The 19364-nt window shown below is 42.2% G+C and overlaps 3 protein-coding genes and 1 long non-coding RNA gene across 4 annotated transcripts in view; all 4 read left to right on the top strand.

Annotated features, from left to right (window-relative positions):
* LOC136448669 (cadherin-23-like) overlaps positions 1–2220 on the top strand; it is a 90608-nt gene extending 88388 nt beyond the window's left edge. Inside the window, exon 74 of the mRNA XM_066448308.1 lies at positions 1726–2220. Coding sequence (XP_066304405.1) covers positions 1726–2139 — 414 coding nt within the window. The 3' untranslated portion in view covers positions 2140–2220. The remainder of the gene's footprint in view (positions 1–1725) is intronic.
* An 89-nt stretch (positions 2221–2309) lies between these two features.
* Positions 2310–4846, top strand: LOC136448578 (uncharacterized). Its single transcript, XR_010757900.1, has 2 exons — positions 2310–3389; positions 3487–4846. It is a non-coding gene; the product is annotated as an uncharacterized lncRNA (long non-coding RNA).
* Positions 4847–6503: 1657 nt separating this feature from the next.
* Positions 6504–13220, top strand: LOC136448668 (leucine-rich repeat neuronal protein 3-like). The gene is made up of 6 exons (XM_066448307.1): positions 6504–6668; positions 8712–8822; positions 9247–9347; positions 9797–9997; positions 10830–10957; positions 13036–13220. The coding sequence occupies exons 1-6, from the start codon at positions 6504–6506 to the stop codon at positions 13218–13220; spliced, it is 891 nt and encodes a 296-aa protein (XP_066304404.1).
* A 418-nt stretch (positions 13221–13638) lies between these two features.
* On the top strand, positions 13639–17759 carry LOC136449102 (leucine-rich repeat-containing protein 15-like). Its single transcript, XM_066448915.1, has 5 exons — positions 13639–13950; positions 14788–15115; positions 15628–15788; positions 16109–16294; positions 16976–17759. The coding sequence occupies exons 1-5, from the start codon at positions 13711–13713 to the stop codon at positions 17171–17173; spliced, it is 1113 nt and encodes a 370-aa protein (XP_066305012.1). The 5' UTR covers positions 13639–13710; the 3' UTR covers positions 17174–17759.
* Positions 17760–19364: the final 1605 nt, after the last annotated feature.

Genomic DNA, 19364 nt, shown 5'->3' with positions numbered 1-19364 from the left:
GTACCAGTAGATGCCATACTTTGTACCTTGTATACCTGTTGTGTGATAAAGTTGTATAGAATTATATCATACATTTTTTTGCAGATGTCACTTTTTATCCTATCTCCCCTTCCTTGTTGCTAATGCAAATAGTGCAGATCTGTGTGCACAGTTGTTCCAGCTTACCCATAATGTGTCCCCATTGTTTTATTTGCAGACTAGGCTTTAATGGCTAACCCCATTGTTTCCCACGAGTGGTCCCAGCAGGGAGCCTAGGCAGGTAACCAGCCCAACACGCTGCTCAGCTCTAAGACCCCGTTCATACTAAGCAGCGCAAGTCGCCCGAATCGCCGAAGCCGCATTCCTTCATAGCCTCCACCAGGCCACTCTTACGGGCGTATGAATCGTAGAATTTGGCAGAAAAAGGAATGATTAGCCAGTAGAGTCAGTCCACAGTGAAGATCACATTTTGCAAGTGAAACCCTGGTGTAGTTAGTCTGGTAGAGACTAATTCCTTCAATCCTCATACACGCTCTTGAAGTTGTTCCGGCGGGATCGTCTGTATCCCCACATCCTTAAAGATGGCCATGAGCACGCGTGTCTCTTTGTCATCCCAGACGCCAAAATCGCCAGATTCTGCCATATTTCCGTGAAATATTCCAACAAGCTAGGAGGTAGGCGAATATCGTATTATGGCGGCAAATAAGAGGAAATCAAGGCTGACGTCGCATATGACCCTTTGAACCACGTCCTGGTCAATATGCAAAGTAATGCGCCCGATGCATATCGAGCGACCTGGAGCGTTCATACTAAGCCGGAATGCAGTCAAGTCAGTAGTAATCCACCTCCCGGAGGTAAATTCGTTGCGATGCGCATCGGGCATTTTCACATGCGAATTGGAGTGTTCATACTAGGCCACATCAATGCGGCTTCGGTGATTTCAGCGATTTGGGCGACTTGGGCGATTTCGTATGAATGGGGTCTAACTCTGGTATCAGGACAGTTCAGCGCGTGGACAGTTCGGTCTCCGCGATTTAACGTTTAAAAAAAAAAGATTTCTACAGGCCAGGGGTCGAACTGTCCAGGTGCCAAAATGTCTGACATTCTCTAACTGTCTCATTCTCTTCAATGCTGCTACTGGAGTCTTACTCTCACTCTTCTCTGCTATCCTCCTAAGTTAACAATGCTTGTGCTTGCTCATGCTACTGACAGTCTCCATAGAAATGCTATTGCAATAACAGTTACAGATATTTAAACTTTTACAGGTGTCTATTTCAACTTTCAGTCATCATCATTGAAACTGTGATCCTTCTCTTCCTCCGTAAGCTAGTGAAAGAGACTGTTCCATGAATTCTACTGAGCTTTATAATTGTATTCATTAAAGATAAGAAGAAGCAGCCCCATCAAATTGTTAAATGGAAAAAAGCAATTAAAGCCCACAGAATTGTTAAGAATGCCTGGAACTCAGCTTCTGCTGACCAGAATATTGAGAATTTTGGTAGTCTTGAAATACCTTACGTGAGCTTTGTATTTTTGCAAATGTTTATATATATGTATACATACAGAATTGTTAAGAATTCCCAGGTCTCAGATGTGTTACTTCCTCTTTTGTTAACTTCTGCAAACCAGGATATTGAGAATTTTGATAGTCTCGACGTTTTTGCCTCCTCATCCCAATACTATCTTCAATCCATCTTTTGAACAATTCAGTTGTTCTGTTGATCCATTATTTTCATACCATCACAGGAAGTGAGTATGGAGATCCACGGAGACCAAGAAGACGAGAGCCCCAAGAAGGGGTCCCATAGTTCAGACGCCATCCTCAAGAGTGTCCTCAATGATCAATGGCCCAACAACAACTCCTCCCAGGGAGACAGGGCGCCCCGGCCGCCCCCGCGGAGTGTCGGCGTTCACTCGGAGAACAACAACAACTCCAACAAGAGGAACGCCGCGAATTCCTCGGGGGAGGAGAGTTTGAAACGCGGGCTCACCAGAACTACGAGTAGCACGGTGATTGTGAACCCGGCGGTACAGGACTGTCAGGACGTTATATCCTCCGGGGAAGAGAGTGATGCTGAGAACTCGAGGAGCGGCAGTAGTGGTAGCAATAGTCAGTCTGGGATGATCAAGGAGAGGGAAGTACACCTGTGGAAAACATGAACCTGGAAAAACGTGGTTTAGACAATGCGAATGATACGTTTATGAAGGTTAGACATCCAGGTAGACATTATTTATGGTTTATATAAACAAAACAATCTCTACAACTTGATGAAATATGGAGATAACTTCCAGACATTTCCAGTGACATCCATTATCGATCTCATGGAGAAGGAAGTACACTTGTGGAAAACGTGAACCTGGAAAAACGTGGTTTAGACCATGTAGATGATACGTTTATGAAGGTTAGGCCACATCAATTTAATTTCTTGGTTAACGGATTTTTATTTTCCACAAAAAAATTTAGAAAAAAAAAATTAATGAAAACAGCCCAGCCTTCTGTTTTCATGATATCTTTTTTTCTAAAAAATTTTTTGGGGGAAAATAAAAATCTGTTAACCAAGAAATTAAATTGGTGCGGCCTTAGACATCCAGGTAAACATTATTTATGGTTTATATAAACAAATCAATCTCTACAACTGGATAAAATATGGAGATAACTTCCAGACATTTCCAGTGACATCCATCAATCCATCTCAATGAGAAGGAAATACATCTGTGGAAAACACGAACCTGGAAAAATGACGCTGGTATAGACCATGTAGATGATACATTTATGAAGAGCAGGCATCCAGGTAAACAATATCTAAAGCCAAATCAATGTCTACAACTGGAGAAGATACAAACTAAGATACGGAGGTCACTTTCGGAGAAGAGATTCCATTCACTCTTCTTCGGCGTCACTAGAATGAAATGTTACAAAGTATTACATGTATGTAACACATAACTAGGCAGAAAACGGTAGAGCATATGTCAAAGTCAGTAACAACATATGCCTTGCCTCCACATGCACAAGGATTGGTAATTATAAAGTTCCTAATAGTATGGTGTTGTCTTACCATAGGAACTATCCTAACATGATTTACATTCAATTACATTACACACAACCATAACAAGTCGGTGAATTTGACATGCTCAATTGTTTTTTCCAGTTACATGTAAACCTGATTTAGTATTGACTTGTTCTGTCAGGTCATTCTAGTATATACGCCGAAGAAGAGTGACGGGTGTAACTCAAACCGTCCAGAAGTTATTCCCGTATCTTATCCAGTCGTGGAGATTTTTTTGTTTTAAATATTGTTAACCTGACCGTCTAACCTTCATGAATGATGATGTAGATTATAGCCTAGAAGGACAGAAATGAAGTGTGAGAAGATTAAAGCCTTCCATAATGCTTAAGGTGTGGATTAGAGGTTGAGCACACCACAAGGAGAGAATCTAAGTTTTCTAATTGTATAACGAGACCAGAGTAAGTGCAGCCGAACATTTTCAACATTTTGTGGATTAGAGGTGGAACACACCACAAGGAGAGAATCTAAGTTTTCTAATTGTATAACCAGACCAGAGTATTTAAAGTGCAGCCGAACATTTTCGAAATGGATTGAATATTGCTCTTCCATGATTTGAAGTCCAATATGGTGTTTTCACAGTCACGTGACGACACAGCTGCCATGCAGAATGGAGTTTAAACTGTAAACGCCAACACAATAATTTGGACTTACCCAAATTTTTGACTGATCAGCTACAGTCTTTGTATAACATGTTTGCAAGGGCCTGTAGTTCAATTTGTAGCAGCCCTACAGTTGAGCTCCTTGTTCCAGATTACTTGGTAACTGGGAGATTCGGTTGGGACTGCAACCGTCATTCGGAAGGGACGTAAAATGGGGGTCCCATGTTCGAGGAGGGCTTAAGCAACTGTCTCTTCCCTGTATTAAATAATACCCTGAACCAGCAGGGAAACCTGCTGCCCTATGTGCCACTAGGCACTGCCAGGGTCTGAACAAACAAACAACAACATGTTTGCACGTTTGATTGCATTATAGTCTATTTTACCAATTCAATTTCACATGCAGGTTCAACCAATCAGAATGGTGGACAATACATGACGTCACGTGAGTGCAGAAGTGTTGATAGCTCTATGCAAGTGTTGAGGCTTGGAGATTACGTTAAAACGCTGTTTTGATAAGATCATATTAATCAGTTTAGTACAGTGTAGACCCCCCCCCCCGTATGTTACTCTCCAAGCAGAGGTTAGGCTCCGGATTATTTTGCACATATTTTTAGGCGTTTTGATCGGACTTTCTGTTTTGTCAAGTTTCTTTTCTTTTGGCTGGCAAGAAATCATGACAAAATAGAAAGCCTGGTATAGACAAAAAGAAAACTACTCTCCTCTAAACATCACAAAACCCACACCTTTTAGAAAAAGTGGGATCATTCGTCTTCCACTGTCTCGGAAAAAGAAGTCAAACCCAAATAAGATAGAATTTAGTGATAGTATTTAGACTAGAAAAGTCACATGCTGTATTGTTATATATTTTAAGTCCGTCCTTTCATGTTACATGTACTTGCAATTAGCCTACGGGCAAGAACTTGCAATAAACTTATTGGTATAAACGCCTAAAAACACGTACAAAACAATTTGTAGCCTAATCTCTGCTTGGAGAGTACTAGAGTATGTCAGATCATTGTAGCTTAACATATAGTCCCCTATGAACCAATTCTTAAAGCTGTGGATTTGTAGTCTTTATATCAGAGTTTAGTAATAATCATGATAAAAGGTTATTGTTGTTCTGTATACGTACTACATTTGAAGTATTACGGGTGCTGTTTTTTATAAGTGATAATTAATAAAACTATAAGGACCTTTGAATCGGAATTTGTACGGATTTATTTTTGCTTTGAAATTCATCCTCTGTGAACTGTGGTGCAGCGAAGAGGGATTTTTGAGCACTTTTTATGCACGTGTGAATCATGATCAGGCGACGTCATACTTTAACCTTTAGCACTCTGAATTAGCCGTTTGTCTGCCAATTCCCAACTGGTTATTGGGTTATAGGCAGAGTGGAAAAGGGTTAATGAGAAAGTCATCAAAGTTAGACACCGCAAATACACTCTTAAACCAGGTGGCTTACACTCAATTCGCTTCTTCCCGATCGCAGGACTGATCTACCAACCAACAATCGTGACCATAGCCTGTCCAGAACACGAGTTACATACATGTATCAAAACCGGAAGTTCAGCTGCAGTACTGCAACAGGCCGCTAGCGCTAGGTGGCCGAAAATCTAATACTTTTGAGGTTTCATCAAGACCTACCTACATACCAAATATCAAGACAATCAATCCAGGGCATTCTCGAGTTATCTTGTTCACAGGCACACACACGCGAACGCCACCGAAAACATAACCTAGACGTCTCATTTTCACAAACATTCGTGGTACACTGACTCCTTTGGAGGGACGAGAAGGACTTCGACAGAAAGTAATTCGTCTTTATAAAAGTCGTGTTCCGCGTATATAATATGCCGTATATAAAGATTATATCCCGTGCGTAGTTTTCAACTGTTGTGTCGGAAAATATATCGTATGCAACGGACCACCTTTTGATGCAACGTTGACCAAACGCCCAACACTAGCAAAAGAAATCGTGATGAATTCTGATGGCAACTACGAGTACAGGACAACAACTGTACATGCCTGATCACATTGCAACGGAGGTACCATGCTGGTCAAGGGTTAAAGCCCCCCTCTCACTGGACCCGCGGCACGCTGACGGCGTCGATGCGGCCGATCGAATTGACAAAGCGCTCAACCAATTTCATCGACAAAAACGCTTTTTAAAGCTTGGTGTGTTTTGTTGTCTTTTTGGTCATACTTGTACGTTTTGAATGATATTCCCATTATAAAGTTAAGGGTAACACAAATCCAGTTTAGGACGCAGCGACGCGGCCAACGTGCCGCAGGTCCAGTGAGAGGGGGCTTTAAAGGGTGTGTAGTTATCTTTTTATTGACTTGCCACCGATTATTATTAGATACAAACAATTCACCAGCCAGGCTGATCGCATGGAGTCCCGTGTATGCACAATACGTTCTGGGACAGTGCTAGGACGAGGGGCATCTTTCCCACGCCTCCACGGTGTTTAAAGTACTCAAGTATCATTTTAGACGATACGCAATCCTCCTTGTGATCTCGGATGATATTACGTCACATCCGACGCCTGCAGCATTCATCACAAACATAACGTTGCCGTCGTTTAGACGTTACTCACACGTGTAATAAGACGTCACCGGGATCGCGAGCGTCGTGTTCGCGTACGTAAGGTTGATAACACGCGTATATAGATTCCTATAGTTGTGTCCAAAGAGATATCGTATGCAACGGCCGTTTATACTCTGATGCAGCGCTGACCAAAGAGGACGAAAGAGACTCTGCAGCTGTAATAGGTTTAAATACCAGGCTATATACCGTGTGTGCATTACGTTCAGTAGATATCTAAGACAACCGTACGACGAAACTGCTTAGGACAGAATGATGCTGTACGGACAGGGATTGTTCCCCATGAAGCTGGAAGATACAGCGTGGTTCGTGGTGAAGGTAGCGGCCGTGCTGGTACTGTGGCGGTCGGCAGGGGTCCGGGCTGACTGTCCGGCGGCGTGCAGCTGCGAGGCCGGGACTGTCTCCTGTGAGAACAAGGTAAGAAGATCAATCGTTCAGCTTTTGCACAATGTTGATAGATTTAAAAGTAGTGCATCAGTCGTTTACTAACGACTCAAAAATATTTTTACAAATGCAGGAAAGCATGGTCTTCCTACGTAGGTGGCAAGTTGGTCTTGTGGACTCAGAATCTAAAGGTTCTGGGCTCAAATCCCGAGCAGCTCTGCCTTCGGGAAAGGCACCTTACAACTCGACTATAAAGGTAAAAATGAGCACATAGCTTCGGTAAGGGGTGTCCTCTTGGATGGGACGTAAAGCTGAAGATCCCGTGTTTGAGTAGAGCCACACCTCGAGCACGTTAAATAACCCACTACACTTATCGAAAAGAGTAGGGGTCTGTCTCGGTGTGAGTAGCCTGGAATCCATACCCTCGGTGCCTCCCCGATATCTCTACGGCACTGTGAGTGACCCTCACCCGCCCAGACAGCTTAGCCCGCTCGGGGTGTTGTTTACGGCCTTGGATTAATTAGTTCGGCACTCAAGGGGCGGCGGAAAAGTAGGAAGGCAGCGGAAGTGGGGTGTAGCGGAAGTAGGATGGCAGCCAGAGGTAGAAAGGCCATCAGAAACTGACTGGCCCGGTAAAACACCACTAAGCCGACCCTAGAGACTGGGACCAGGCTAGGTGTGAGCGGATCAAACATTACAGTCCGGTCTCACGCACGCTTGCACTTGCTATTCAAAACTGGTGTGCTACGCCTAAAGGCATATTACCGGATTTGCCAAGCAAACAAACAAACAGACAAACAAACGTAGCGTACAGTATTCTTAGTAAAACTAACGAAACGTGCGATTTGCAATGACAAATTCTACAGAGTAGCGTAAGGAGATCGGGTCTGTATCAAATCTCGAAGAATTAAGATGTTGGGAGAGGAAATTGTTACGTTTTCTAGTCCTGTTGGGATGGCTGTGCGTCAGGAAAATGTTTTCATTTCAAACATCTGCTTGGAGATTACGATATTTCGTGTACCTATGACCTCATAGGGCTGTACTGCTAGCCTCCTTCGCAGACTTTTAGGAGTGCTGACGTGCCGCTACACTGTCTCCCCCGGCATCAGAGAACCTGGACCATGTTTAAAATGGCTCCCTAAAAGAATACGCGCCGGCGCTCCTAGAAGTCTACTAAAAAGCTTAGTTTGTATTCCGTAGCACTTCTTAGAATAGTCACTTGTTCCACTTGTCACCATCCCTAACTTGCACTGTCTGTATACTTTTTCTATGCATTGCTTTATGTTGCAATTAGCCTAGGGGCAAGAACTTGCAAATAAAACTCAACATTCTCACGGTGTGACACGATCTACTATATTTCATCTGTTATCGTCACTTCAAGTGGCACTTGAAGAATAATAGTTACTCACTAAACTGCACCAAGTGAAGTCATAGTCAAAACAATGACATGAATGGACGTAGTTACTGAACACTTAAAGGCTGGATTCGCGCTTCACACGTTGGAATCAGATTATCTACATCCAAACAAGACCAAGAGAATATTTTCCTGGCATCTTTTGAAAGTCGCTAATTCTTATTCTATCTTATCTTATTCACATATATTTAACATATATTTAACATATATTTAACATATATTTCGCTAATTCTTATTCTATCTTATCTTATGCACATATATTTAACAAGCATTGGACAAGAAGCACAGAGTGCTTATTTGAATCCTTTGCTGTTAAAATAACAAAATAAGAACAATAATGTTAGCGTGATTTAGGCACTAATCTAGGAGAGCAAGGATGAGGTCTGGATTCGTTGCTTGCCTGCTCTAGATCGACAGTGTCTGTCTCCTTTATTGATCACTAATTGGTTACAGATGTCTGGTGTCTCTGTTATAGGACCACTAGTGGATAGACTGTCCGTCTTCCTGTTATTATAGCTAAACATCTTGCAACATCTAGATGTGTTCACGACAATAACAACAGACGTTATCTAATGATTACTAAGGTAACCAGTCCAAACCAAACAGCAAAATAGACTGAATCAAAATCGCTAATTTTTGCTTCCCATTTTACTGTTGCCCAGGGTCTTACTGTAGTACCGCCCTTACCACCTGACACGTCCACACTACAACTACAAGGGAACAGGATTACCGGTCTGAAGGAACTTACGTCACAACAACTTCCCAATCTAGAGGTACGTGTCACGACGTCTGTAAAAGTGTGTGTTTGTGTCTGTGTGATTGTGTGTGTTTGTGTGTGTGTGTGGTATGTATGTATGTGTGTATGCATGTATGTATGTGTGCGTGTGTGTGTGTGTGTGTTTTGTGTGTGTGTGTATGTGTGTGTTTATGGGGATGTATGTATGCGTTGCGTGTGCATGTATGTGTGTGTGTGTGTGTGTGAGTGAGTGTGTGAGTGTGTGTGTGAGTGTGTGTGTGTGTGTGTGTCTGTGTGTCTGTGTGTATGTGTGTGAGTGTTTGCATGTATGTGTGTGTGTGTGTGTGTGTGTGTGTGTGTGTATGTCTGTGTGTGTGTCTGTGTATGTGTTTGTGAACCTTTTGCAAGTCCTGATGAAGGTTATCTAAAGTTAAAGCTTATACGTACTCTTCTTCTTCCAGGCTATCGATCTCTCTGGGAATAACTTGACGGCACTGACTGGGAGAGAGTTTGCAGCGTTTTCGTCCCTAACGCGTCTCGTCTTGAGCGGAAATAAAATCAGGTAACCGATATTTTCAATCTAATCTGTTTTCTACAAACCTATTTGAACATATGGTTCAATGGAAGGACGTCTGGACAAAAATAAACACACAACAGCCACTAGTAACGTCAATACAGAATCAAATCTTTATAATCGTATGTTTTCTCTATATTGATTATTTGTTAATGTCAGACGTCGGTGTGCTTAATTGTATACACGCATGCGCAGTACAATAAACGTAGGTTACAAGAACATTCTTCAAACAGTGACTTAAAGGTAGCGACATACGCACCTCCAAATTTTCGACGTCTTCTGTACGTCTTGTTCACGGAGTGACCTTTAAGTCACTGTTTGAAGAATGTTCTTGTAACTGTTATTACACGTGACTGATGAATATCTTCAACAATAAACGTAGGCTTTACCAAAGGCTTTTCACATTTATCTAGTTTGCATTATTTTTTTCTACGTAGTGATTTGCCCCGAGATGGTTTCGCTGGCCCGACGAGTCTCCTGTACCTCTATCTGGATGGGAATCTTCTCACGTCTATGGGAGATGACCGCTTCTTCACCCTACAGAGCCTGGCCCTTCTACATCTGCAGAACAACCGGATATCGGCTGTTTCCGACTACGCCGTGGCCGGACTCACCAATCTGAAGGACTTGGCTCTGAGGTTTGCTCGTTCAGTTCGCCTAGACCCTTGTAGTAATAGTCTCTACCAGACTAACCGCGTCGGCTATGGAGAGAATATTTGCCGGGGGACTTTGGCCATGGAGGATAACATTCCCATCCGCAGTTGCAATATTGGACCCTATCTCCATAGCCGACTCCCTTCATACATTTGGCTTTATTTGGCCAATTTCTACTATTTTCCCAGCGACCCGTGGAGACTGGTAGAGTCTATGTAGTAATCTCCAAGCAGATCTGACGGTTACAAAGACCTTACCATATCCAACTGGCAAAAGGAGTTGTTTTTTTTTGTTACTCCGGTTGCAATAAAAACTCCTTTTGCCAGTTGGGTACGGTCTTTTGTTCGATCTGCTTGGAGAGTACCTTGTAGTGCCTATAGTGGCCCATAGGACTGCAAGATTCCTCGCTGTTTCATTACGTAGCAGGGTATATTTTTTTACAGAGAGGAGCCTCTAGCTTTCTCGTTCGTGGAACTCCCATTTACGTCCCTTCCGAAAGACAAGTGCAGCCCCAACCGAGTTTCCTTCCCAGGATTGAACCGGGATCTCCCAGTTACCAATTAATTTCTATCGTGCCGGACTCGAGGCTGAATAACTTGTCTCTGAGGATTTTACTTCCGTTAGTTCAGACTCTTGTAGTGCCTCTCCTTAACCAAAAGGCAGAGGAAGGATGGGCTCCGCCTTCCAATACCTTCGTGCCCTAGACACAGTGGATAGCAACCCACTGGGTCAACGGCCTCAAGAAAAGGCTATGGGAAACTTTACACTTTACTAAAAATTGTTCATCCTTTTCTTTTTCATTGTCCCCAAATGTAGCAACAACACCTTGTCGGAGGTCAGTCGTGTGGGCTTTCGCTCCCTGGTGGGCTTGAAGCGCCTCCTGTTGGACGGCAACAGACTGCAGTCTTTTGCAGAAGGAACATTCGCCTCCATGCAGAATCTAGGTAGATCTGTATAAATAATGCTGTATGTTACAGTAGCCTGGTCCGTTTATCAATTCTATCTAGACCCTTTGTTTATTATCTCGACGGCTCATATTTACACCACACAACACATCTAAGAAAAGAACGAAAATATCTACAGATGTCTACAGAAACTACATAATACCAACACCGCCCCTCACGCTCCTGAACAATTCGACAGCGATGTTGTCAAAGCCGACTCAAAGGGAAGAAATACGTACGGATCAGTAACTAGATGACGCCATTCCAAGACACATGTATCGAGAAGAGCGCGTCAGCTTTCGCTGCCATAGTCGTCGAAGGTAGTGCCTGTAAAAGAGTACTCTGTTGCCAGTACATCAGGATTTTAACCCTCAAACCACCGTATGGGGTCAAAACTGATCCCAGGCGTGTATCAACATTTGCCATTTTGACATTTTGAGTTGAAAACAAAATTTCTTCTATGAGTTTGTTTGTATATATGTCTTATAACTTCTCACAAGTTTTTACCGAGATTGGCTCATTGTTGATTAAGTTATCCTAGAAAGTTTACGCGTGGTCCAGTGGGGTCAAAACTGATCCCAGCAAAATCTGCACTCATATTCCCTGTTGTTTGATACTTGTCATCTAGTAACATGTATGATAAGGGTTAATTATGATCATAGTTACAAAATTTAATTTTGTAGAAACGTGAAAAAACATTTTTTTTTTAATGAACGTAAAGATTAGTGACGTTGCGACGCATTATGACGTCATTTATGTGATTTTATTGACGAAAACCAACAAATTGGGTATTTCCATATAACTCAAAGGTACATGATAAAACTTAAATAGAAATACTGTATGATAAATCATGATATATTCAAAGACGTTATTTGTAGATGGCAACAGGAACGACGTCAAAATGACGTCATATAAATCATGTTCATATCGGGTTACATTAGCGAAATCCTCCATCTTGGTTTCGCCATCTTGAATTGTTTTAAATGCATTTTTTCATCATATAACCTAATAACACAATACAAATGGACCAAAAAGTTTATATTAAGATTGTTTCAGTTTGAATAAACACGGTAATGATGAGATTTGAGGTTGAAATAGCCGGCTATAGCTAATCTAATTATATCGTCCGCCATCTTTGATTTTGACCGATGACGTAATCTCATATGCATAAATTATGAATATTAAATCATAAAAGTGATAGTAAATAACATTGTTTAGTGTTGATATAAGAAAATAAGTGCAGTTTAGAAAGAAAGCCCTAGAATTACATTGTAAAATCCAATATTAGCGACTTTTTCCAAATATGGCTCTCAGAAACCGGTTGCCATAGCAACATGAAAACATTGATTAGTTATTTCATTAAATTCAAATTGTTGCCAACAAAATTCTAGCAAAGGTGACCAAGTTTGGTTGTTCTAGCTTAAGACATTCAGATGCTATGTGACATCAAGTGTAGGCGCAGGCTTCAAAAGAGCCCGCTTGTCTGAATAGCGTAAGTTGCAAAAGACGATGTTCCCTATTTTTGCATAAATTATGATAATACGCAGAAATTATTCACACCTAATCATGTCAAACTGTCCCTTATAGATTACTCAAACTATACAAATATACAAACCACAAAAATAGTCACAAATAAAGCTGTATTTGTAGAAAACATTGTGGGGTCAGTTTTGACCCCATACGGTAAGATTAGTCGTAAAAAAGCTACGGTGGTTTGAGGGTTAAAGGCATTTAAAACCTTTGCCTACTACAGTTCATTACAGAACCGATCTCCTTACGCTACTCTGTAGAATTTGTCATTGCAAATCGCACGTTTCGTTAGTTTTACTAAGAATACTGTACGCTACGTTTGTTTGTCTGTTTGTATGTTTGTTTCGCAAATCCGGTAATATGCCTTTAGGCGTAGCACACCAGTTTTGAATAGCCCTGTTATGCTCTTTCAATCTTGCAATCAGAAAGGAAAAACCGTCTGCCGCAGTGAACGTGTCAAAGTCACTAACTCCTAAGGATCGTATGCAAACGTCAGTCAAATGTCAATCATGTTGGTATAGTTCTTAACTTCAATATGTCCACTACAGAATACTTGGATCTGGCAGACAACAGTTTCTCCTCCGTAGAGGGAAGCCAGTTCTCCGGCCTGAGTCAGCTTCAGGAGATCCGGCTGGACAGGAACGGGCTGGCGGATCTGCGCAGCGACGTCTTCCGCTCACTACAGGTACATCTCTTAGGCTCTACCAGCCTCCGCGGGTCGCTGGGAAAATAGTAGAAATTGGCCAAAATAGAGTCAATTGTATGAAGGGAGTCGGCTACGGAGATAGGGTCCAATATTGCAACCCTATGTTACCCTCCATGGCCAAAGTCCCCCGGCAACTCGGTTCTCCCTATAGTCGGCGCGTCTGGTAGAGACGTCTGGTAGAGACTATACATCTCCTATTGCCATGGCCATTTGTTCCTTGCCAATGATTTTGAAATCTTTGAAGAATAAATATGGATATTTTCTATGTATGAGTTGATATATTCGTCCCGTGAATGCTTACTCTGTACGCCTGTATTGTATTATGTTTATTTAATTGGTATATTCCCCCAACTTTATGTCCAGTATCTGTTGATTATGTTAATTTGTACTTTGCCTACCGACAATATGAAACTTTTCTCCTACAATCCGTCCTGTGTTTCTACAGAATCTCTACGTGTTGCGCCTAGCGGGAAACCGTCTAACTGCAGTGCCTCGCAGCGCACTCCAGAACCTCCCCATGCTCAGACATCTTCATCTCCGGTACAACGGAATCCGCAGCATCTCGGAAGAGGACTTCGCAGGACTCCCCTCTTTGACCCAGCTCGATCTTAGTGACAACCTCATCGGTGAAGTAGACACCTCCGTCTTCCGCACACTCTCCAGTCTTAAGGTCTTGGACATGTCACAGAATCCGCTGTCTCAACAACGTCTTGGACCCGACCAAGGGTTGCCAAGCTTACATCGGCTATATCTCCAGGTTAGCAAACATTTGCATTCGTTCGTTCAGACATTATATGTAGTACCCGGTGGCACAAAGTGCAGGGACTTTCCTTGCTGTTTCCGTAGCAGGAAATGTTTTTACAAAGAGAGGTCGTCAGCCCTTCCCATTTAACGTGCCTGAGGCACCTCCTCCAGCATGGGACCCCCATTTTACGTCCCTTCCGAAATACGGTGCAGTCCTAACCGAGATGGCCTAACCCCGGGAATTGAACCGGGGTTACCGACTAATTGGAAACAGGAACTCAATTGTTTGGCTGCTACCAGTTCAACCAAAGGGACATCCCCAGCAATCATTTACAGAGAGCGCAAATGACTAGTATTCTATGCTCTAAGGCCGCCTTGTTACTCGCTTTAAAGTGAAAACTAAGCAGGCCAAAAAGATGAAAACTGGATGGAAAACGTGGTTTTTATATTCACTCCTGGACCATGGTCTGAACTTGGCCCTTAAACTCAAGACCAGATAGATCCCTTTCTGAACGGTAGCGTGCGTAGTCCAGTGGTTAGCGATCTTGCCTCTGGAACTAGAAGTCCCGGGTTCGATCCCGGCTGTGTCGCTCACCCGACATGCACGCTACCGGAAAGGGCTGCAGTCTTTAGGACGGGACGTTAAACCGTGGTCCACTGTTCATTGTGCTTGTCGAAAAGAGCTAGGGGAATTTCCCCGGTACAATGAACCTATAAATATTGTACATAGCTTCTTCTCTGTCATGACCAGTGGAAGATTAGCTCATCTGTTCATTGAGTTCATTTGAGCTAAACTGGTTCGAGATCACTGTTACTTTTTTTCTTTGTCTTTTCTTCTTTTGATCCACAGAACACGGAGATCACCGACCTTACAGCGGATACTTTTAAGGGCTTCTCCAACCTCACAGATCTGGAATTAGGGTCCTGTAAAATCCAGTCTGTTGCCGCCGACGCCTTCTCCTCGACTCCGGGACTTATCAACCTCGGACTGAGGAACAACACCATCACAAACATCCCACCCGGGACGATGGTGCCGCTCTCCAAGTTAGAAACTTTGCATCTTGACGATAACGGACTAGCGGGAATCGATCCTGGTTCCTTCGGCCAGGGAAGTTCATTGAAGAAGCTGTGTTTGCAGAATAATTTATTGGCTGTTGTGCCTGACTTGGGGCAGTCAGGTAAGTTGTCGTACGTCTGCAAAAAAAAAATGGTCTCTCCAATGGCCCTGTCACATACGTCGTTCAATCGTCGTATGATCGGAAACTGAGGACATTCTTGCAATGAGATAGCCTGCATGTGTCTGGCAAAATTCAGCTGTTTTGTAACGGAAAAGACCTTGTCAGTAGGATATAGGAGATTCTTTGTACACAACCAGGTATTGTTCTCACCTGCTAACGTTACGATGTATATCAGACACCTTCTTCAGAGCTTCTGACTGGAGTACTGCTTCTCACCGCTATAAGTAGCCGATGTAGGTGGCGCTTTTGCGGTGCCACCTACATCGGCTACTTATAGCGGTGAGAAGCAGCACTCATGGTCATGTTTTCCTATTCTTTTTCTGGGGTGCTAACCGAGTTGAGCTGGCGCTCCAATTGGTCCTATATAATGACTCACCTCACCTCGCCAGTCCCATAGCTTTTATGTAATACAGTCAACACACACAAAAAAAACACGTTTTTGTACTTTTCAGTTTCTTCAGGTCTGCAGACGTTAGTTCTGAGTAACAACGTCATCAAAGAACTGACGTCATCGTCATTCTCAGCCTTCACTAGCCTCATCACGCTGGACATCACCGGCAACAAACTGTCCAGTATCTCACGGGGCGCCTTCGACGAGCTGACAAATCTTAAGGTGCGTCTTTTCTACATAGTAGCAAAGGCGTTGCAGCTGAATCTTTAGAAAAGTAACATCAAAGTTTCAAAAGATCCACAGAGAAATACGTCAGAACAAAGGCACATTGAACTTTGATAGTCTTTTGATATGATTAGCTATAGAATACCTATGGGATATGATACGATTATGTCTTGTTATATCGATGATCATGGCATACCTATGTATCTGTCGTGTTGCCTCCTCAAGATATTTTCTTTTTGCTTTCATTTTGAAAGACACTATCTCTGCTTCATTTCATTATCTTGTAAAACTTAGTTGTCATGTGTATTATCTTGTAGGAGCTCTATCTGGCGAACAACGAGCTCTTGACCATCTCAGGGGGTACCTTTGACGCACTGACGTCACTCGAAGCCGTCAATGTTTCGAACAACCCATGGAGGTGTGACTGCAACATCCGGGGACTCCGCGATGACGTCACAATTAAGATTGACTCTTCCACACTTTACAAGTTTCTATCCGACCAGGTCAGTTTGTACACGAGTCCTCATGGGAATTGCGTTCGAGCTGTCTCATACGAGTATATGATGGCATCGCTGTTAAGTTTATGATATAATGAATTCAAAAATAACTTTATTTAGCAATCAACATAACAATTAATCATGTTGAAGACACAAAGCCCTTCTAGTTCTGCTTGACTGATGCACACGCCCGTCAAGCAGATATAGAAGTCGCAACATGCCACAGGGGATAGGAGGCTTGGGCCCCGCGTTGGTCCATACTATCATTGTTATCTATCTACCTTTATTATCTCCATGAAAAATGGAGATATAGTTTTGGGTGTGTCTGTGTGTGTGTTTGTTTGTTTGTCTGTCTGTCTGTCTGTCTGTCTGTCTGTTTGTGTTTCCGCACTACTGTAGTCAGCATACCTTAAGAACCTCTTCATGGATTACGATGATATTTGGTATGTGGGCAGGTGTTGTGAAGCCGAAGTTCAAGGTCGATTTTGGGCCCCCTGGTTTGTGACCTTGTTGTTGTTTGTATGTGGTTTTGTCAAAATAAGATATTAACTTGAGTGCAGTGCCAAATTGCCTTTATCTATGTCAAAAAGCGAATAAAAAACAATTAATAGACAGGTGGTGTAGATCGTAGAACTTAGTTGCTATATTTTTGTGGGTCGTGAACACTCATGTACGAATGTTTCACAGGTTATCTGCGCAAGTCCACCCAACCTCCGCGGGCGTTCATTGGTCCAGGTAATGCTAGAGGATCAGGGCTGTGACCAATCACCGGGCGCCACGTCACCAGGGCCAACGTCAACTACCTGCCGGGCAACCTTTGCGGTGACCCTCCTAGCTGGGGCCATGTTTACCCATGTAGTGTTTTTGGACCTATTCCATATCTAGAAAAAGCTGAATATGCTCTCCTGTAAGATTCTGAAGGCTCTTTGAGTTAGTACATCTTTTATTTGTAGAGTGTAAAGAAGGGATTAAGAGACAAACGAATCATTTTGTAGCTTCATTGCACGTGTTAACGATAGAATATGTAGTTGGAAAAAAATAACGACCGTGTTTTAGTCCAAATCACATTCAAATCACGTTCAAAGTATCTATCATTGTTCTTTCAATTCACAGGACATGTACGCTTGGCCACTTTTAATGAGAAATGTTCTATCGTTACTCTTTTTATTCAGGTATTTTCTTGTTGTTCATACTGTAGTGTGGTGTCCATATGTTATTATAGAAGCAGATGGATAGCTGTCAAAGGAAACTGGATACGGTCTCCAAGCAGAAGTTGTGGTGAAGGATCGTGTTTTGAGAGTGACGGCCGGACTTCTCTGACAGTCCTTTACCCCATATAAACAGACGAACAGTTGAGTGCACGGCCAAGGTTGTCAAAAGAAAACAGACGATGTCCACATGTATCCTCAACCCACTCATTACGTGAAAGATATGTTGTACACATGGATGTAGGTGGCGCTTCGACGGGCGGACATGGCTCCTCCTGCGGTGTCTAGATATCGATCCTTAATATGTCAACTAATGTCATAAAGCTGGTTCTAGATGTATGTTAGGATACCTGGACCTATTTGGGAAAGTTTTCACTGGCTTTAAGTCTAATGTCTTGTACATTTTCACATTTTACAAGTCGGGACTACATACCCTACGAGAGCCTAATCTGCAGTACCGCTCCCGACCGTGACCTGAAAACTGACTTAAACGACCGTCAAATTGCCAAATTTCCGTGTTTTCGCGAATGGGGAAATCACGAAAGGCTCGCAAAGGGGTTTAACTTTAGAGGCCAATTTAACTTTGATTCCAACAATGTGACCATTTAAAGTCAGGAATCAAAATTCAAGCAGCGCACAAACAGAAGCATGGAATATTATCCATAAATGACACGTTTCCTTTACAATTTCCCAGTTGGAGTGGTCAAGTGTACATGTCCTGTAAGATGTCGCGTTCCGAATGACTACCACATCCGAATTTCATTATAATTTGTGGAACAAGAAGTTGAACAAATGAAACGCTACTTTGTCTGTTTGTCTATCAATAGATCCAATTTGTCTTATAAGTGCTTTAAGGGGCGTTGATTACTTAAAGATGCAATATAACTTTGAGCGCCAGAGGGAGCAGTTTGATGGGCTCCGGGCATAGTGTACTGTAGAACTGGACAAAATGTTTGACAGTACTAGTCTTTTTAAGTTTTGCTACGGTTCTTTCAGCTGTTTTGTAGATTATCATATGATACAAGGCTATCATCTTATATAACAGAATTTCAATGGACTTGAATAGCAAATCTAAGTACATATTGTAACAACCCTGCATGGTATACATAGGAAAATATATTAAAGAATGTCTAGACGTTAGAAATTCCTCCGATGATTGTAAAAGGCCATTCTCATCCCATACTATATTATTCTTGCATTAGGTAGATCAGCCTTATAGAACTGTAGTTATGTACCTGTAGATGCCATACTTTGTACCTTGTACAATTGTAGTGCAATAAAGCTATATATGATGGGGTGACGTGATGAAATATGAGTTGACTTGCTTCCTTAGATATGGGCTATGTGCTGATCAATGAGAAAATAAAGTTTTGAACCAAGGCAATGTTGTTGTCTGTATTTTAACTAAACTAAGTAGAACCAACAGAAATCATCATCATCATCATCATCATCATGTAACCCGGATGTAGAACCAGAAAACGTATTTTAACTTTGATTTAAGTGCTGGCTCCATTTCATCATCATCATCATCATCATCATGTAACCCGGATGTAGAACCAGAAAACGTATTTTAACTTTAATTTAAGTGCTGGCTGCTTTTCATCATCATCATCATCATCATCATCATCATCATCATCATCATCATCATCATCATGTAACCCGGATGTAGAATCAGAAAACGTATTTCAACTTTAACTTAAGTGCTGGCTCTTTTTCATCATCATCATCATCATCATCATCATCATCATCATCATCATCATCATGTTACCCGGATGTAGAATCAGAAAACGTATTTTAATTTTAATTTAAGTGCTGGCTCCTTTTCATCATCATCATCATCATCATCATCATCATCATCATCATGTAAC

This window comes from Branchiostoma lanceolatum, chromosome 14 (assembly GCF_035083965.1).
Source record: "Branchiostoma lanceolatum isolate klBraLanc5 chromosome 14, klBraLanc5.hap2, whole genome shotgun sequence".
Taxonomy (NCBI): Eukaryota; Metazoa; Chordata; class Leptocardii; order Amphioxiformes; family Branchiostomatidae; genus Branchiostoma; species Branchiostoma lanceolatum.
Note: the sequence above shows the minus strand (reverse complement) of the source record. Positions and strands in the feature narration are given on the sequence as shown.